This window comes from Lissotriton helveticus, chromosome 5_1 (assembly GCF_964261635.1).
Source record: "Lissotriton helveticus chromosome 5_1, aLisHel1.1, whole genome shotgun sequence".
Taxonomy (NCBI): Eukaryota; Metazoa; Chordata; class Amphibia; order Caudata; family Salamandridae; genus Lissotriton; species Lissotriton helveticus.
The window spans coordinates 2,081,791,022-2,081,812,993 of record NC_136065.1 but is presented as its reverse complement, the minus strand read 5'-3'; the positions used below and the strand labels follow the sequence as shown (position 1 = coordinate 2,081,812,993).

The window sequence follows — 21,972 nt, the reverse complement described above, 5'->3', positions numbered from 1 at the left end:
ACCTGTTCCTGTTCTATTGCTGACTTAAAACACATGCTATTTGACTGCCTTTCAGTTCTGGCAAACAGTTTGGTCCTGTCTTTTTCTTAAAATGTTAAGATGTTATTGTTCATGCCTATCTATTTATATTGTAATATTTAATTCCTAAGTATTAATGTGCCTACACTGTTTCATTTCATATCTTGTTTTTCTTCAATCTTTGTAGTGACATAATATATTGTTTCCCCCTTCCTCCCTCCTTTTTCTTTTATTATTCCCCTCCTGCATATAGCATGTTTATTGTAACCATTGTATTTCTTTATTCTTTTAATAATTTCTATGTTAACTGAGATTTATTATACTTATTATACTGCTGTTCTTTTTTCCTATGGTTTTCCATAAACTCAAACTTGAAAAAAAAAAAAACATCGGAATCAGCTTGAAGCCAAATCTGCGTATCCAGTTTAGACGATGTAACATACGTAATACAAATAGTTCAAGAAGTAAGATGCAAAAGATCAGAAACCATGAGTCCAAGTTTCCTTGCATTGAAGGTTGGTAAGTGAAAAGCATCAAATCTATCCCCACTCTAACACTAAGGTGATATTCCTACTTAAACATTTTCAGAAAGAAAGATAAAAGGTGTCTGCCTGTGGAGTCTTCCTAGGAAATCTCTCCATGATCAATGGGCCATGTAGCTACAGAGACAGAACTCGTTTTAGGATGCTCTTTCTCTGAAGGCAAAAGAGAAGTCGGGCACATTCCCTACTCCCAACAACACATTATTCATAGGTAACATTCCCAGAATCTATTGCGAGTCACGCTCTCTGCTCTGGGTATGAGCCTGAAAGTGATTTTCCACGGGACAATGGAGTTCTTTCCTTGATACATTTTGTTTGTGGTTCCCAGGCCTTCTCATGTGTGAAGCACAATGACCTTCTTTTACCGACTCAAGCCACATGATTGTAACTTCTTCTCTCCTTGCCTAATTAATAGAACCAAGACCTTATTCTAGCTAACAAGAGCGCTTCTTTCACCTGCAACACAAAACACGAGAAAGAACAAATTCCACAGCACACATGATATTCAAATTATTAGTTCTAAAGCGAGAGTTTCTAAGGAACTACATTTCAGGCCTACAAAATTCCAAAATTCAACTAACATAAGAAAGCATTGAGTGAGCCTTACAAATTTGCATAACGTTAAGGCACTTCCAACCTCATCCATTTACCTACATATGAAATGACAGGACTAATAAGCACATCTAGCACATGTATAATTGTCAGTTGCATAACGCGAGTTCTTCACGTTCATGTTACTAAGAGTTACATTAATTCCATGTTACTTTTCAATGGCCTAAAATACCTCATGTATCATTTTATCACATTTAAAAATTCTACTCTCTATGTTAATATAACAAAAGATTCTATGCAGGTGCGATCTATATGTGTAATTATGAGGCACCCCTACAAATAAAATGCAATTTCCACTGCATCACGTACTTGCCACTGACTCATTACCTGCCATTATCTGTGCAATATGCATTAACTCGCTATAAGCAGGCAGATAATAATTAAGATGGTTTCTTTCACTTACAAATCCAGACGTGGCCTAGACACATTAATTACAATCCAGAAGAAAAACCATGTCCAAGTATCCAGAATTAATAAACCTAGAATGGAAGAGGTATTCTCATTTCTCCTCTCTAGTCTATGGAACCGGATAGCACTTGACTATCACAAACAAGAAGGCCCTTTCTAGGTCTCTTCTAATAGACAGCGCATGTGCGGTCTGTTGTGAGACAGATTGTGGGCTTACCAAGAACACACAGAGCTTGGAGCCTGCCCACTGCTTACTACTGGTTGGCTTTCCTGTCTCTCGTTTGCCTGCTTCTTATTCGTGCCGCAGCTTATCAGTCTTCTGTTGGTCCCTCCAATAGAGCATTGCCTCTTTACCATCTCTTTTAATCTTCTATGCTTCCAATGATTGTTTTTCTTTTGGATTAAGCACTTCATGGGAGTGCATGTGTTTTCCAGGTCTCTCTTTCTTGTGTACTTCTCTCCCCCTGCATTCTGTGTTACTGTCCGTGTGCTTCTCCCTGCCACCCTCCAAGTTGAGATTGCTCTAATTTACTTCCCCACCCACAGTTGCTTCCTCGCCTGTGTGTTTCAACCCTGCCAGCTCAAGATTTCTCATTTTCCCAGGTGCTTCCCCCAGCTCTCAACGTTGCTATTTCTGTGTGTTGCCCGCTTCTACCCAACTCACTCTTTGCATAGTGCCTCCCCATACCAGCGCCCCATGTTACTTCCGCCTCTCCCCTGCCCTTGTGTCTCTACCACCACATGTGTTGCTTCCTCCACCCTGCCCCGTGTTGCTTCCAACCCCATTGCTTCCCCCACTTGCTTTAAAAAAGCTTGTTTGCCTGTGTTTCTTCTTTTTTGCTCCAACTAGGATTCGTAACTACAAAGGAGAAAAAAGGGCTGTGGTACTTTATAGGCCTGCACATGTCAAGCCACATCAGACTGTTTTTATTCAAATTCTCTATCAATCAATCAATCAATCAATCAATCAGGAAATTTGTATAGCGCGCTACTCACCCGGAGGGTCTCAAGGAGCTTGGGGCGTGGGGGGTCCGCTACTGCTCGAACAGCCAGGTCTTGAGTTGCTTCCTGAAGGAGAGGTGGTCTTGGGTAAGACGGAGGTGGATGGGGAGGGAGTTCCAGGTCTTGGCTGCCAGGTAGGAGAAGGATCTTCCTCCCATGGTGGCTCTTCGGATGTGTGGAACGACGGCGAGGGTGTGGCTGGTCGATCGTAGTTGGCAGGTGGGAGTGTAGAAGGTCAGGCGGTTGTTGAGGTACCTGGGGCCTCGGTCGTGGAGGGCTTTGTGTGCGTGGGTGAGGAGGCGGAACATGATTCTTTTGCTGACGGGGAGCCAGTGCAGGTCTTTCAGGTGTCCGGAGATGTGGCTGAGTCGGGGGATGTCCAGGATGAGTCGTGCGGAGGAGTTCTGGATGCATTGGAGTCTTTTCTGCAGTCTTGCTGTGGTTCCGGTGTAGAGGGTGTTTCCGTAGTCCAGTCAGCTAGTGATAAGTGCCTGGGTGACCGTCTTCCTGGTTTCGGTGGGGATCCATCGTAAGATCTTTCGGAGCATGCGTAGGATGTTGAAACATGAAGACGAGACGGCGTTGACTTGTCTGGTCATTGACAGGGAGGAGTCCAGGATGAAGCCCAGGTTGCGTGCGTGGTCCGTTGGTTTGGGTGCGCTGCCTAGGGCCGGGGGCCACCAGGAGTCGTCCCAGGCAGATGGTGATGATCAAAGGATGAGGACTTCCGTCTTGTCTGAGTTCAGATTCCGACGTTGCTGAGGCGTTGTACTAGGGTGCAGTGGCAGACAGTATCGAATGCTGCGGAGAGGTCCAGGAGGATGAGGGCCGCTGTTTCCCCGTTGTCGAGCAGGGTTCGGATGTCGTCGGTGGCTGCGATGAGGGCGGTCTCGGTGCTGTGATTGGCTCGGAAGCCGGACTATGAGTGTATAGCAAAGCTAATAGATCCCAAAGGTAAAAACTCATTGGCTTTGCCAATGCTTTTTAAGACTAGGCTTTAAACCAGGCTCTTCTGTAATTAAGTCTAGCTGTCCCTGTGCTGCAGGAGAAATTATTGCTCTGTTCTACTTTGGATAGTGCTACAAAGTCCCCTGGTGAAGAAGTGTGCTCTAAATAACGTAAAACTCAATATTAGACAGAGACTACCCCTGCGCCGCACCTTTCTACATCCCCCATTGTTCTCTCATTTCACATTCACTTCAGATATTTTAATGGAGCCACCCTAAAAAACAGAACCATCTCTGTATGATCTCAACCTCCTCCAAACAAGCAGTGTTGTGCTGGAGGTTTCTGCAAACCCACTGACTTCCTCACCAGTGGGCTGGTCTATTTCTGGCCACCGCAGGCCTTCGCTTCCCCTGACTGGCCTTGTTCCTCTTTCACTCTCAGGCTCGCTGATGTGAGTGGTCAGTAGTGCCCTGAAGCGGCGGCGTTCAGCGAGGACCCTGGGTTGGCCATGGGCCCGCTCCTGCTTTTCATCGGGGTGTTCCTGACGGTTTCAAGGGCCACAACTTCTGCAGGTACACCTCTTGGGACACCCCGCTTTTTGACCTCTCACTTGTCTTCGTAACCTCTTCTTTTGCAATATTTGAACATGAAAATATGTGTTGGTTTCTCTTTTTCTCTGGTGGCGGCTCTTTTTCTCTGTTGAGGTCCTAGAGACAGCCAAGATTTTGGGGGCACCGGGCAAAACTTGGGTTTAGGGGCCCCCGATGGGAACAGGGTTGCATTTTATTTCCCGTTTTTTGCTAATTCATGCCCTATGATGCCAAACAATATTGAATAATATGTTAAAGGTTGAGATAGAGAAATAGACAGATGTGAGATAGAGAGAAAGTTCACTTTCCGGAGGGCCGCCAAGAAGGTTGGGGCACTTGGCAATTGCCCGTGCCTTAAAACGTCTCAGCCTCTACCCCATAGTGAGGGCTGCCTAAACAGTCTATAGCCTCCCCATAAAGGCTGCCATTGGCTGGACATTTACCAAACTGCATAAAATAGTTTCTGGTATCCCTTGTGAAAATGCACACAAAGCAGGGTTAGCAGCGGTTCGGGACACAACATTTAAAATTGGGGGTCTTATTATTGTTTTCATGCAAGTTACCCCAGAGGGATCAACTCAACGAAGCCATAGAATGACCAGATTCTGAAAAACAAAATCTAGGGCATACTATAGAGCTTGAAGCAGGACTAGTATATGCAACAGCCATAGGGGCACCGAATAAGCACATTGATAGCCCTCACCAATATAAACAAGCATTGGCATGGCCAGTAGGTCTCGCCTTTGGGACCTTATAAGTGATTAGGCATGCAGCACATTAGCCTGGGTGCTGGGCCGTTAGGAATTGAAGAGCTATACAATAGCTACACACTGGGTCATGCAGCCCGATTCAGGAATACATGTTGTATCTCATGTTAAAAATAGCTTAGTTCTCAAATGCCTAATATGGCAGATTCCAGACAGGCTGTTTTAGGCTCCAAGATCTGGCATAAGAAGGAATACGCAGCTATGTATCATGACAAGAAATGTACCCATCATAAGTGGAAGTGCCACAGACTACATATGTTCAACACGTACAATTGGAGGTAATACGTAAAAGATTTTAAAAAATACTTTCCCAAATTTGTACCTTGGATGTTTAACTCTTACGAAAAAAATATGACATAATTAAAATTGGATACAGTTAACTAAGGACGATTGATTCCAAGACTAAGTGCAGGCAATTTGAGAATATTATATTAGGATGATGGGGATGCATTCAAAATATATGAGCTTGTACAACTATGTGAATGCTGTTATAGTGACTGTGGTCGGTGGACACAAGCTGTGTATGCACGTTTTGTTTTTATCTACAAAATAACAAATAAAAATACATTAAAAAATGATGAACAAAAACCAGCCATATCTATAGGATCTAGCAAAAACAGGAAGTGCATGTTTAGTCACTTGTGAATTTGGGACATCATTAAGCGCATCATAGATGATTTAATACGTTAAAGATAGCAGTGGATTAAGTGAAAACACTGGTCGTTTGAGCTGCTACAATTTAATTCTGCATCCGGTTAAAGGTTAGTCAAACATTTTAATAAAACTTGTCAGTCTGTAAAATAGTTCTAAACTCTTGAATGTGTTAAAGTTATTATAGTTTAGCATTACCTGCTTATTATTCATCAGATTTTCAGTTGTTTATTTCCCATACAATCATGCAAGACTAGGTCATGGTTTCTCATAAATAGATGTTCTATTGAGTGGAATCATTTCTCTCAGTTAGTTTAATCATTTTACAAATTGTGAAAGTTGTAGGTAGTGAATCGCCTCGACTACAGGACGCAAAAATAATAGATTATTTACAGTATCTAGGATTATTTATAGTATTGTAGTGGGAAGTTCTTTTAGCACTGACAGCACACAGAAAAGGACAAACCAATGGGAAAGTCATTTGTTTCGATGCCAAACAACATTCACTCTTTCTGAATCCAAACAATTGGGCAAAGGGTTTTGTTATATAGCCCAGGTAGCTAATCTAACGATTAGACACATTCATATAAAAATCTGGTATTCAATTAGCATCCTGCGGGGAACACTGGAACTGCCAATCAGAATGCTCCCTTTGCTGGCTATATCTAATATTATGGATCTACAATAACTGTTGTCAATTACCCCAGATCCTTTTTGTGGACCCTCGCCCACTGCTCGGGAACGTAACTAGCTGATAGGGTAGTTAGCACACAATTATTGATTGCAGATGGGGCAATAAAACTTAGCTATAAATGCATTGATGTATAAGGCACGCACAGACTTATTATTTACAAACAATATCTGTTCTTTTAAAAAGTAAAAGTTAATATTTGTTTTCAGCTATTGACAATGAGAAGAAAAAAGATCTTCTGGTCTCCAGTGCAAACAAACGGAGACACATTATCCACAATATTCTTTTCCACTTTTTCTTATTGTCATTTCCCCTCCACAGAGTTACAGAAAAAATAAATAAAATTACGATAGGGCTTTGTACATTCTCAGGACACTTCAAGGAAAATGAAACAAGGAAGTATGCATTACGTGAATCGGACCAATGTGTGTCGAACGATGAGGCCAGTATTTGCCCAGCGTCCAAGCCAATCCGAATCAACTATGAGCCTAGAAGGCGATTACTTTTAAACCTGGCTCATAGTTCATAAAATCAGGCCAACTGTGAGTTCACTGATGGAAATCTATATTTTAATGATTAACCATGATTCAAGGTGAGCACTAAAAGACTTGGTCAAATTTGTAATATATAATAGTCTAACCCTAAACGCTTTTTAAAATGTAATCTTGAGTGATGTGCAACTTGTATATTTGTAATTCTAACCACTAGTATCTTTAGTAGCCGTATTTACTTACAACCCTTCTTATGTAATTTTAGAGTTTTTCTGTTTGTATCTTCTCCTTGAGTGAATCTTCAACTTGTATATATGCAACTTTGACCTCTAGTATCTGTAGGAGACGTATGTACTTACTGCTGTTCTTTTGCAAATTTAGAGTTGTTCTGTCTGTATCTTTTATGTAACTCGTGTACTCCGAAGTCCTTATGTAGTGTAACTGGTCCTTTTGTAAAGCGCTCTGACACTTTGGGTAAAGTAAGTTTGCGCTATATAAAATCGTGTTAAATAAATAAATAAATAAACACCTAGAAGAACCACGGCTGGCCATGTCAGTGCAATGTGCATCATTGTAATACAGACTACTTGTAGATCTTCAACATCAGCTAAAAATGTATTTGGGTGGGACACTGTACCTTACAGGGGACATAGTAATGGTATTAGGAATATGGACCATTTGCGAGAAAACAGGAGAATGGATCACTTATTGCCATTCACATCTGTTGGAAGTCGCTAACAGATTCGAACCCATTTCAGGTCTTGATGACTGCGAATGACGGACGGGGTTCTCTATTAACATGTCTCCGACTGGCGAGAATAAAGATATAAAAGCTAATTTAAACTCCCAAGAACAAACTTTGGTACCTGTACAAATTATACGTACACAGGAATCTTACAAGGAGATAGTCCCTCAGCTTCAAACACAAGTATTAGGGGAAGAAATACCATCATCCCCCCATTTGGTTAACACCCCAGTGATAACTCCCAGTGTTCCATCGGAGTTGGTTTCTCTAACATCTACTAATTTAACATGGTTAACTAACACTGAAACTCCCGGTAGCATAATCTCATGGAATACAGCGGGCCTCGCCTCAAAAATCAATGACGCGGCCTGGCAATCAATAACTATGACCCACTCCATCATAGCCCTTCAGGAAACATGGGCTATCGAGCAATCCCATTTGTTAGGATTTAAAACCTTTTTTACTTCGGCAGTCCCTAGCAAAAGGGGTAGACATAAGGGAGGGTTGTCTATATATTTGTCGATTCACACTGGCCCCACTGTCCTTAAGAGCTTTTTGGATAGTGTTTATTATCAAATACTAGTGGTAACATGGGGCTTTTAAATTTTTTTTGCTATTGTTAATTTCTATAACAATATCCCCATGACACACCTGGAAACCGTCATTAAGGAATTGTCAGGTACCCTTAAGAACATCGAGGATAGTTGCCCGAGGGACATGGCTCTTTTGTGGGTAGGGGATTTCAATTGCCCATTATGTCCGATGAGCTTACATGGAGTGTGTGGTTGGGAAGATGAAAACCAGGGGGCGTCTAGCCATTTTGCCCACACAAAACTAGGGGATATGCTTAATAATCTACTAGCAGATCATTCCCTGGCATTTATTAATGAGGCCTGCTCCCTGCCTAAATTATTCACCCCCACTTTCAACGCAAGAGGGGCAAAAACAATAATTGATTTTACTTTATTCTCGTCCCGTTATGTTCCACTGGTCACTAATTGGGAGACACTTGCCAGTGGTATAAGTGATCATTACCCTATCTTAGTTAACTTTAAATTAAACCGGGAAGTGCAATCCCACAACACTCACTGTAACTATGACTTTAATCCCATTCTTGGTCAGCAAAATGGATTCTGTATTAAATGGGAGAAGGTAATTCCAGCTACTTTTCTAAAAAACTTAATAATTAGCTCCCTAAAGGAAATTAATACGTGCCTGACCCTAGAAGAGGTATACAACGTTTACAACGCAATTTTTACAACGCACTACCATTACAACGAAACTTTTACAACGCAAAATCCATTACAACGCATGCATTTACAACGCAGTCATTACAACGCATGACACTACAACGCACACCACTACAACGCATACCATTACAACGCAGTCATTACAACGCATACCATTACAACGCATAACTTACCATCCAACACTTACCCTACTGTTGCACCCCCTGGAGTTAGAATAGTAATTTTAACCCCTACACTATCCAACACTTACCCTACTGTTGCACCCCCTGGAGTTAGAATAGTAATTTTAACCCCTACACTATCCAACACTTACCTTATATTCAATGTAGTGTAAAGCTTTGTAGTGGAATGCGTTGTAAAGGTAGTTTTAAAGTATTCGTTGTAATGGTATGCGTTGTAATGGTGTGCAATGTAATGGATGTTGCGATGTAAAAAATGCGTTGTAAAGGTAGGCGTTGTAAAAGTATGCGTTGTAACGTCATACATCCCCTAGAAGAGGATGAAGAGCTCGTCTTGGATTCCTTTAAAAAAATCTGCTCTTCAATTAAACAGCTTTTGACCAAAAAACCCGTGCAATGTAGTTAAGAGAACTCCTGGGTGGTTTGACCCAAATTGCACTAGGGCACTGAGGGAACTTAAACAAGCTCTGCACATTACACCAATAGATAGACCGCAGGTACAAATGGCAAGGCAAAACTATTGTGTCACCCTAGCCAGAAGGAAGAAAGATATAAAATCTGAAGCTTGGGCAGCGCTTCACGCAGCCTCCGTCCAAAAGGACACTGTAGCCTTTTGGAAGGGTGTGAATGCTCCCTTCTATCAAGATGACCAGGGCCCACGCATAGACAATGCTATCACGGCCCAGGAGTGGGTGCTCCACTTCCAAGCCCTTTATGGCATGTCAGCTTCACCAGCGCCCCCCCCCCCCAATCATCAATAGTCGCTGAGGGAGCAGACCCTCTGTTCCCCTTAGATATTCAGTTTGAACTGGAAGAGGTCTATAAGGCTCTAAGGGAAAGCTCAGCTTCTAAGGCACCAGGACCCGATTGTGTCCCTATTGATGTGTTTAAAATGCTCCCGGACCTGTGGGCCCCTTTACTCACTAGAGTCTTAAACTGTTTAAACAAAAGAGGTTTTATTTCGACATGGCAGGAGGCAATCTTGGTCCCGATCTATAAAAAGGGAGACAGGAGTGATCCTGCCTGCTATCGGCCCATCTCATTGTTAGATGGTTTTATGAAGATGGCAGGTAGGGTCATTCTTGCTCGTATTCAGGATTGGCTGGAAGGTCAGGAAGTGTTATCTCCCTTCCAGTATGGTTTTAGGGGAGGACGGGGGACAATCGAGCAAGGGTTAAATCTTTCCCTAATTGTTTCCAAATACATACATGCAAAAAAGAAAAACCTATACGTGACATTTGTGGACCTCAGCTCTGCATTTGACTGCGTCCTGCATGATAATCTCTGGCAAACTCTAAGGGACATTGGATTGGATAGCCAAATAATTGTCTACATTAGAGAACTCTACGCTGGGGCAGGTGCACGCGTAAGATACGGCAGGAGTGGGGAATGTACAGAGCCTTTTAAGATCAGTAGAGGGGTAAGGCAGGGGTGCATGCTAGCACCTTTGCTGTTTAACCTCTATATCAACGGGGTGGGTTCTTGCTTAGCACAACAGTATCATGATTATCCTGTAATCAAAGGCAAACCCACCCCATCCTCCTGTATGCCGACGATGCGGCTATCCTCTCGCAGACAAAGGTGGGCCTCCAAAAAGCAGTACAGAGCTTCTCAAATTTTATAAAGCTCAGGGGCCTACGTGTAAATGTCTCTAAGACATTTACCATGTCATGTGGTCCAAAAAAACAAAGAACACCATGTCCAATTATTTTAGACGATAGGCGGGTGGAGCTAGCCGATATTTTTTGCTATCTAGGCATGCATTTTGATAGGCGGGGCACGTGGAAGTCTGCTGTGAATGCAAGGGCCATAGCATTCAATAGAGCAACTGGCGCTCTTGTGAATTTTGCAAACAAAATAGGGACTAGGCCACTCAGGGAGCTTCTCCAAATATTCAAATCTAAATGTGTGGCCACTGGTACTTATGGGGCGGGTATCTGGGGTTGGCAGCAAGTAGATGCAATACAGCGAATCGAGAACAGGTTTCTGCGATTCCTAACAGCCACACCAAAGAGTACCGCCATATATGTGCTACACGCTGAAGTTTCCCTCCTTCATATCACAGACATTATAAAATTAGCCCCTGTTTTACTTTGGCATAATGTCTGGTCTAACCCAGCTACAGAACTGAATAGATCCATCATAGAGGACTGTTTAGCCTGTGATGGGGCAAAAAACATTAAATGGTTTAGGTACATCAAGAATTTTGTCAGTGAGATTGGTCATCCTGAATATTTCTCCAATCCGGCCTCACTGGAACAGCTCTCAGGATCCACGCTGAAAAAGACCCTTTTAGAACATTTGGAATTACAAAGATGGAAGGGTGAAAGAACTAAAATAACCGTCATGAGCCACGATGAGGTGACCTCTCAAAGGGGCATTCAGCTGTATCTTGTATTAGAACAACCCCTGCATCATCGTAGGCTCCTGACGTACTTCCGCCTGGAAACCTTTTACAGACTTGTAACATTACCGATATGTAATGATTGGGCGAGAGAAAAAAGACGCTGTCCTTGTGAGGATAAATCACATCAATCAAATATTCATTGCATTCTTTTTTGTACTTTATACAGCCATCCCAGGCGACAAATTTTGAAACCTCTCCTATTAGCCTGGGGTTTAAGAAAAGCCAGAGATGCCTACAATAGATTAAGGACTTTAGACAATTGCCTTACTATTAGCACAGTGAGCTCCTATTTGAACACAATCTTAAGAGTGAGAAGGACCATAACTATGGAATAGCAATAGCCAATTTATTATAAATAATTAATATGTTTGTGACTCGATTGTATTGTTTTATATTTCTCTTTTAACCTTTTATAGTGTTGCTTAAAGCTTGAGTGAAAAAGATGGAATTTTAATTGTGATTTTATCTGTATACTTTTATGAATTGTAAATTCAATTCGAATAAAGCTTTGAACTCAACTGAAATAAATAAATAAACACCTAGAAGAACCATGGCTGGCAATGTCAGTGCAATGTGCATCATTGTAATACAGACTACTTGTAGATCTTCAACATCTGCAGTATCAGTGGTACTGGGTGCTTTCAAACGGCTAATACCAAAACACGAATATTACACAGCCCCCATGGTACACTGATGACCTTGATGCTGGGAAGTGCATTTTTCTGCGGGGGAAGGACGGCAATGAGGAGCAAGCGGGCATGCTGATAAACAAAAAGAACAGATGGAGCACAACCACCTGAAAGCACTCAAGTGAGCCCCTGCTTGTGCCCTGGGGGCACTAGGTCATGTTCGCTTTCTCTGGAGCAGGCAAAACGACAGAAAAGCATTGCCGAAGACAGCAGGTCAAGCTGGCGCCTGCTAAAATATTAGCCCATTTACCGTGGAGGAATGCTTGCGTCCTACACAGTGGGCGGTGCTGCGTCGGCCGTTGGTCGTGTGTAGCACCCGGGAGGTAGTCCTCGCGTCGCCCAGTTTTAGTGAATGGGTGACAATAAGACAACCCAATCAACTTCGAATCTCCTCATTTTTTGTTCATTCTACATAGCTGAGAGGAAGGATTTTATTGTTCGACTCTTAAGAAAATTTTCAACAAATACTGTGGCTCAGCTCTTTCTTTATTTTACTCATTAGATACCCCCATTGGTCTGTTATGCATTGGCCTCCTTTTTACTGGCCGCCATGAGAATACGTAAAGCTTTTAGCCCCCCACCTACAGCGCTTTGAGATCACTTCTTTTATTGACATATTTGTCTTTTTTATAGTTATGTATGTATTTTCTGATCCAATTTTTTATGTAAAGGGTATTATTGTGGACTTGGTACTGCCCCTAATCTTGAACCTACTGCAAGCTTAATTTTAATGTACCTTTATGTGTACTTTTATGCATTTTGTGAAGTGCAAAATAAAGTTGGTTGGTGATGATGATGATGAATGGGTGAAACTTTGAATCAGTTTCATGCAATTCTTGCCTGTGGCTCGAGGTGTGATTCAAGTGATTTCACTACAGTGGTGTTTACCAAGTCTCAGCCGAGGGGCAGAGGTGCCAGAGGTGCAGGGATCAGGGGTGAACCGCACATCCTGTTTTACAATGAGAGCATGCATTCCGACCGGAATACATGCTCCCATTATACAGTATAGGAATGACACTGTACAGTGTTCGGTCACATACTAATTAGTCGGTCGGGACTGCCGACTGGGTGTCGGTTGGTCCCATGACCGGGATGATGTCGTGAGGAGGAAACTCTGCCCAACATCGTAATAGGGCCCTTAGTGAGCTATAGCCCAGAGTCACATGATGCCGAGCTGCCGACCGGGGGAGCCCCGCCCTCTGGAGTCAGCCACTCTGACTGCTGCGCCACACCTCACCATACTTGCTCATGACTATATATGGCCTATCCTTGTCCTAAGAATACAACTATTTATACCTTAGGTTTGCAGCGGTTGCTGATTCACGCTATTATTTACCAATGGGTAAGTGGCCCATAATGTGCACTTAAAGTTAGTGATACCGTCGAAACATGAACATTTTTCTGGCCACTACTCTGAACGTGGCAGTATAGTTCTGTGAAGATTTTATAAAAGTACTACTGTCTGTTTGGGTTCTATGTAACTCCTCGGATGCAAACAAAGCCTAAATCTAGAAAACCATATTTAATAAAGTAGTACAATTTCAGATATTTTACATGCTTCATTTCTGAAAATTTTCAGTTCTCCTATATCTCTCTCTCTCTCTCTCTATATATATATATATATATATATATATATATATATACACATATATATATATATATATATATATATATATATATATATATATATATATATATATATATATAGGAAATAGAAGATGGCATGGCATACAAATATGGCAAAATGAAGGCATCATCACATGCAAAGGCGGAGAAAGTGGACTGAAAGCTGAATTTAAATTCTGTCCACAACTCCCGCCAGGGAAGAGGGTGGACCTCTTTCATGAAGTCGTAGTAGAAGAAATTAACAAATTATCAAGAACAAAGAAAAATACGAGAAGATCATGGAATCTAACACCAGGAGAACAAAAGGCCCTAGAAGAGAAAACAAGAAAATCATCATAAAGGCCCCCGATAAGGGCGGAAACATTGTTGTGCAGATCTAGATAAATAGTTAGCAAAGGCCAATAGACAACTCTGGAACCAAGATCATTATGAACAACTAGAAACAAATCCAATTGAGTTATGGACCAAAGAATATCATATGCAACTACAAAAATGGAAGGAAAAGGGATTGATTGACTTTGAAGAATACATTTACCTTAAAATTGACCATCCGGTAATAGCTACCATCTACTTCTTACCAAAGGTGCATAAGTCACTCAATACTCCGCCGGGGAGACCAATAGTTAGTTCAATAAGATCACTCCTTGAGAAAACTTCTCACTATATAGATGTCTTCCTCATGGAATATGTCATATCACTTCCCTCATACTTAAATGATACAACAGACTTCCTCAAAAAAATACAACACATGATATGGAATGAACATCTGACTATGGTCACCATAGATGTAAACTTGTTGTATACATCTATTCTTCATAAAGATGGATTAGCAGCAGTCAAGGAGTTCCTAAAGACCAGATCATTAAGTTTCCTAGAACATACAGGAATGATCATGGAAATGTTGAACTACTGCTTAACACACAATGTCTTTCTTTTCAATGGAGTTGTATTTATCCAAAAACGAGGTACAGCAATGGGGACATCTTTCGGGCCCACATACGCGAACCTCCTGATGGCGGTATGGGAATCTGAGATACTGAGAAGCAAGCATAAGTCTAACATCAAAATCTGGACAAGGTTTATTGATTACCTTTTTGTAACATGGGAAGGAGAGTCATTGGATCTTGAAACCTTTACCCAGACACTAAACAGTAACAACTATAACTTATCTTTCCCATCCACATGCAGTAAAGCACAGGTTACATTTCTGGACATGGAAGTATTCAGTAAAGATCAGAGAATATGCACAAGGATGCATAGAAAACAAACTGCCACCAACAGCATTCTCCATGCAAACAGTGGCCATCCACAATATCTAAAGTGGAGCATACCATATGGCAAAATGCTTCGTGCCAAAAGAAACTGTTCTGAAACAGTAGATATTGATCAGAATTTAGATTAAATGATTGCATGATTCTTGGAGAGAGGTTATCTGCCTGGAGTAATTGAAAGTGCCAAAACGAAAGTAAAACTGAAAACAAGATCAGAAGTATTGGAAGGAAATGAGAACCATGAAGAAGATAACACAACACGAATAATCATGGACTTCAATGTTGAGAATAAAAACCTAAGAACCATCATAGAGAAGCACTGGAGTACCCTTATGCTTGATGAAACATTGAAAAGGAAGCTAACAGTAACACAGAAAATCACGTACAGAAAGACAGCCTCCCGAGAAGATCTTTTAACACATAGCCACCTGGAGAGTGAAAAAACGGCAATAACATTGTGGCTCACAACACCTGGATTTTGGAAGTGCTCCAAATGTAGAGCCAGTGAACATGGCCAGAACACACAGACATATCGACTACAGAATGGGAAGTTGGAACAAATAATCGATCATATCACATGTGAATATAAATAAGTGATATACATTATGGAATGTCCGTGTAAGAAACAATATGTCAGCAACACCATCAATAAACTGAAATTACAAATACTCCAGCACCTCAGGGCCATAAAGAATGGAGACCTATTGTATCCCATGACCAAACATTCTGTAGAAAAACATTCGGGAGACAATCAACTACTAAAATACTTTGGGGCAAAATTGGTGAAGCAAAAAGAAAGAGGAGGGGACAGAACCCTCGAATAGAGAAAAACAGAATTGAGACTGACTTTAGCCATTGGGACGGAAACCCTGTTTGGTCACAATCTGGATGCGGATTTGCATGTACATCTATAATGAAATGGAGTAGAACAAAAAAGAAAATAAGAAGTACGAAGAGGAAAAGAGCAAAAAAAGAAAAGAAAGAAATGGTGCCCTGACACAGGAAGGACATAACCGGAATACAAAATTTGAGAGAATATAAGAAGAATATGAATTGTTAAGTGGTAATTGTGATTGTCTTGTCAGTTAAAGATGGGTAAAGGAGAACATTGACCTGATGCAGAAGAATGATAAATGCGATGAAATCTTTGTTTGTTGAATGATGTTATCAATCCATTGATTCAAAAAATTCTTTAATGATAATATTTAAAAAATTCTACTTTAGAAACAAGAAGTTAAAAACAAACTGTAACATGATTATATATATTACACTGAGCACTTTTAAAAATTCAAAAGCTGCTAGTTCTGGACCTTAACTTTAACAACAATACTTTAAACAGCAATGGACTTTCTCAACAAACATATATAATTGTATTTCTGTACATCGCACTTTAGTAAATCATGTTCTTTCAAGACGGTAAATTAATTAACTATAATGTACTTTACAGATTAGTTTTTTTGAATAACTGTTACTGTCTAAATATTTTTGGGATGCACTGGTCTTTTAAATTTAAATTGAATTCAATTTATAATTATCCTATCTTTTTAATGATAAGTTTACTCTAACAATAACAAAAAAGCTCAGGAAAACACTGCTCTTGACTACCTTTGAGTAAGGGTACTTTACCATAAGGAACTTAAGGAATAAAGTAAGAAAATGGCAGCCATAAATAGCCAGTAAAGGTAATAATGATGAGGGTCAACAGTCTAGTCTATTTTTTAATGGAAACAATCAAGGGATCCAATGCACAATGTCACTTTAAATAGAGGTTCTAGACAGCAGGACTCTGTGGTCCAGTTGAAGGCAGTAGCCGAAACGCGTTAACCGTCCACGCTCAGCACTAATGGTGTATTAAATAAAGCAGTTTATTGTAAATATACCTGTGGACTTCTCTCTCTGTGCCGTGGAACTCTCGTTGAGTATAAAAGTGAAGTGGCGTTGAAGATATACATATATATATATATATATATATATATATGTATATATATATATTTATTTATTTATTTATTTTATTTATTTATTTATGCGACTTTTAAAGCGCGCAACTACCCGTGGGTGTCTCGGCGCTATAGATCAAAAATAGTCAGACAGAAAGTGGTTGAACAGAAAGGGCCATTTACTGGGTGAAGAGCCACGTTTTCAGCTGTCTCCTGAAGGTCATGAGGGTGGGGCTGATTTTGATGTAGGTGGGGAGAGAGTTTCAAAGTTTGGCGGTGGCTATGACAAAGCATCTGTCTCCCCAGTTAACTCTTCGGGTGCGAGGAATGTTAACACAATGAGAGGAAGAGGAGCGCAGGGTTCTAGGGTTTGTTTTTGGGTTTAAAGGCCTCTCTGAGAAAAGCAGGACCTATGTTATTGATTGCTTTGTATGCTATGCAGAGGGACTTAAATCTGGTGCGGTTCTTGATGGAAAGCCAATGAAGGTTTTGCAGGTGGGAGGAGATGGATTGAAATTTGGGAATCTTCAGAAGGACTCTGGCTGCCGCATTCTGCACTAGCTGAAGTTTGTTAGTGATTTTGGCCTGTGCATTCAGAAAAAGAGCGTTGCAATAATCTATACGTGAGAAAATCAGAGAGGTGATGAGTGTTTTTGCATGGGTACTGGGGATATAGGGTAGTAGCTTTTTTATTTTACGTAACGTAAAAAATGAAGTGGACACCACATTGTTCGCATGGTGGGTGAATAGCAGTTTGTCATCAAATATTACCCCTAAGTTCCGCACCTTGGTGACCGGGGTAGGGGGGGGACCTAGCTTGTCAGGCCACCAAACGGGAGACCAGATGGGTTCCAGTTTGCCGAAAACCATTATCTCTGTCTTGGAGGAATTCAACTTTAAGCAATTGGCCGCCATCCAGTCGCTTATTGCTAACATGCCTGATTGAAAGTTAGCGGCCACATCAGCACCATCTTGATCGATAGATAAGACGAGCTGTGTGTCGTTGGCGTATGTTGTAAGGCTGATGTTGTGGGCTTTGATTACCCTCGCCAAGTCCGACACGTATATATTAAACAGTGTCAGACTTAGCGAGGATCCTTGAGGGACGACGCATGGGAGTGAAAATGTAGGCGAACAAAATTGTCCTAGTTTGACTGTTAGGGATCGGTTCTCTAGGAATGAAGAGATGAGGTTTTTTGCTTTGTGTGTAATCCCCAAGGCAGAGACACGGTCGACCAAGGTGGTGTGGTCGACCGTGTCGAAGGCTGCGGACAAGTCCAATAATATCAGGACCGCCGCTCCCCCTTTGTCCATAGTAGACCTAATCTCATCAGCCGCTTTGATGAGTGCTGTTTCGGTGCCATGTGCCTGTCTGAAACCAAACTGTGTGTCATCTAAAAGGTCGTTGGTTTCAATGAAGTTGGAGAGTTGCGTGTTCATGAGACTCTCAAATATCTTAGATGGAAAGGGTAGGCAGGCCTGTAGCTAGCTGGATCTCCAGGGTCTAGGTTAGGCTTTTTAAGAAGTGGGCGTATGACTGCTTGTTTCCATACTGATGGGTATATTCCTGTACTGAACATGGTGTTACAGATGTTGGCAATTGCTGGTGTAATAATGTGTGCGATCGAATTAAGGATTGAAGGTGGACATGGGTCAGTGGGGGAGCCGGATTTGATTTTGGTTATAAGGTGTTGGATGCACTCTTGGGAGGTTTCTTGAAAATGAGAAAATGTAACTGAGATGTTTGAAGGATCAGGCAGAGATGTTAGTGCACCAGAATGAGTGGAAGGGGAAAAAGTGCTAAAGATTGACATAACCTTGTCTGTAAAAAACTTGGCAAGGGAGTCACAGAGTTGTTGAGATGTATCCTCCGGGGGTACCGGGGGATTGGAAAGCTGGTTCACTACCTTAAACAATTGTTTAGTGGAGTTTTGTGCGGAGTTGATTTGTGACACAAAATAGTTGGTCTTCTGGGTGAAGATTAGTTGTTTGTAATTGGTTAAGGCTGATTTATAAGTTAGTTTGTCAGATGGGTAATAATGCTTGCGCCATCTCCTTTCTAGGTTTCGGCAGTGTTGTTTTTGCCTACGGAGATCCTCTGAGAACCAAGGAGCTGATGGAGTGTGACGATTTCTATTGGAAGTTTTGAGGGGGGCGAAAGTATTGCATGCCTGGGTGAGGTGTGTAAGATAGTTGTTGGATGCTATGTCGGGATCAGAGTAGGTGTTTTGCAGTAATTCCGTTAACATTGTGGAAAAGTCAGGGGTGTTAAGGTTTTTCCAGTTCCTTGATGTCGTATGGGGTGGTGGTTTAGTTGGTACTACAGTCGTAGGGTTCAGTTTAATGTTAAAGTACACCACCGAGTGATCAGTCCATGTAAGAGGTTCTACTCTGGAGACCGTGATGTCGTTATTGTTCGTGAATATCGCATCCAAAGTATGTCCTGCAATGTGGGTAGGGGCTACAACTAATTGATGGAGGCCGGCCGCTAGGCAATCATTTAGAATAGTAGTAGAATCTGTGTCATTTGTTATCTCTAAGTGAAAGTTTAAGTCACCCAAATTGGTGTAATGCGTCGATCCTATAGAGTTTTCCAGGATGGAATGGAAGTTGGCAAGAAATTTAGTACGTGGACCAGGGGGACGATACACTAGTGTCCCAGCGAATGATTGTATTTTAGACAAGGTGCAACTAAAGGCCATGGCTTCGCATTCTTTGAGGGAAAGGGGTGTGGTATGGAGGCGGAATTCTTCTCTATGTACTATGGCTATTCCGCCACCCTTCTGTCCTTTTCTGTCCAATCTACTTACACAATACCCTAAGGGTAGAGCAGCCGTAAAGTCTGGTCCCGATGATAGGTCTGCCCATGTTTCTGTTAAAAATAATAGATCTAAGGATTTGGACGATATGAGCTCTAAAATGTCCCATTTGTGTCTAGGAAGGGAACGGGTATTGAGGAGAGCGGCTAAAATAGTGTTATGAGCGGGAGTAGGTGGGTGGGGAATGCTGGTGTTACAGTTAATCGGCCCACATATGGTATTGGGATTGAGGAGAGTGGGACAGGAGTGGGGGAGATGTAGAGGTTGCCTGATGGAAAGTAGCTGATCCCTAGAGTATGTGTATATGTGTAAAGGATTGATGTGGGGTACATCAGGGTAACGGGTCCGTGGTCCGGCGGTCCCGGCGCGGACGGGCGCAGACGGGCATGACTCTGGCGCGACTCCGGCACGCAGACATCGCGCCCACTGCGCACGTCCGCTGCGCTTGACTGGGAGCATTGGCTTTTATGGCCGGGGTAGACGAGGCACTAGAGTGCTGACCTGCCGCTAGTGTTGTGAAAACGGAAGTGGGTGTGCAGTACTTCCTTTTAGTGGCGCTAGTCCCCTCCACACAGCCAAACTTTTGGTGGTGGAGTAGTGAGACTCGCCGTGTGCCTTACAATAAACAGGTAATGTGCAGCAAGTGATTTGTGACAGCGTTTAAATTTTAAAAACAATTCATACAATTTTTAAAAAACGCGTAATCATCTCATGCTGGCGAAATAATAATGTAAGCTGGTTTAGATTAGTGCTCAACGCTCGCTGGGCGCTTCTTCAGCCGCCGTGCACGAGGGAGCCGATATTAAGGGAAAGCTAACAATATATATATATAAGAGAGGAATGTTTGTCATGGGAAATTCGTCTGGCCGTTTGGCTACAATCATAAGATGCGCACCAGCTCCTCAGTGCTACCCGGCGATTACTGATGGAATTGAGCTGAACCGACATCACCTTAGCACCGCCATCATTGGATACGGATTATCGAGATCCTGAGACAGCAGGGACGACAGAGTGGACGGGTGAGTCAGAGGGCGCACATGTCCTCGCTTTGTTTTCTCTTGTGCTGTTCTAACTCACTGGAATTTTCCATCGATTATAACACACAGTGGACAATAGCATATAACGGCTGGAGCATTAGGGAAGGAGTAGCATAATATCTGAGAACACGCACGTGACGTTGAGACAAAATTAAAATCAACTTACAGAATGTACTCAGATGAAGCACGCCGTGAAGCGGCGGCCGACATATTCAAAACTGATCCTATACAAACTAGTTCTACGAGCAGAGTGACAACCACTACGAAGGGGACATTGAAAACTTCATTTATACAATTAGAGAGACTGTTTCAGCGCAAAATTCGTAAATTGTGGGAAGCAACCTCGCTTCAAAGCTACCACAAAGTGCAGCGTATCCCACGTGGGCTCCAGATATACACGGTGCCTGCGTATGAAAATACAGATCCTTTATTATTTGATGAGTGGGCGCTGGAGGAACTGACTGCGCAGGACCCTGATTCGAAAGCGCGAGATGACTTGCGCGAAGGCATGAAGAGACGCCTACTTGCTTATGAAGATAAAATAAGAAACCTAAAACAAGCAAAATTTCAAAGAGTTGCTCGTGATTACCAACAAGGACGCATCTTAAAATGTGCACGTAAATTTGACGCACCACAAAGAGCACTCAGAAACACAGCCAACAAGAAGAGCGCTTTAGTTCAGGAGGCAGCAGCAACTTCAGAATCTGATGTTACCACAGACACTGAACAATCTGGGGATGAGAGATCAGCACCAAGAGATCAGCTTCCTACAAAGTCCCATTTTCGAGAGGAATTTCAAATCATGCAAAAGACATGGCAGAGGGGACCCAGAGGCAAGCCGCCAGAAAAAAGACAAGACAGGTGCGAAGAGGGGGCTTCAACAGAAGAGTATCAAGGAATAGCCTCGCAGACGCGCAGCAAGAGGGGCAGCAGGAGATAACAATCACAGAAGATCTTACAATCATTAATCTAACATCACATAAACTAACTAAAAATGAAGAAATCGTACTCAAAAAGGGACTGACGTTTTGTCCTTCTCATAATTTTGAATTTACTTAGACTAGAATTGATCTGTTTCTTTTCACACGTAAATTGAAGCTCCTTAAATTCCATAAAATCAGGAATACATCGGGCACGAATGTGAATATTCCAAGTAATGTGACACCAATGGTTAATCTAGTTGGGGATGACTTGAGTCAACAATCCCGAGACTCACAAGAACAATCAATCAGCGTGGCGTCAGCGGCAGAAAATTTTGGGATCACACAGATAAGAGCTAAAACCGACTTCCA

The 21,972-nt window shown here is 42.0% G+C and overlaps 1 protein-coding gene across 1 annotated transcript in view; it reads left to right on the top strand.

The window, feature by feature from the left end:
- The first annotated feature begins 3,976 nt into the window (after positions 1-3,976).
- LOC144756330 (T-cell surface glycoprotein CD4-like) overlaps positions 3,977-21,972 on the top strand; it is a 95,294-nt gene continuing 77,298 nt past the window's right edge. The window contains exon 1 of the mRNA XM_078646044.1: positions 3,977-4,102. Coding sequence (XP_078502170.1) covers positions 4,039-4,102 — 64 coding nt within the window. The 5' untranslated portion in view covers positions 3,977-4,038. The remainder of the gene's footprint in view (positions 4,103-21,972) is intronic.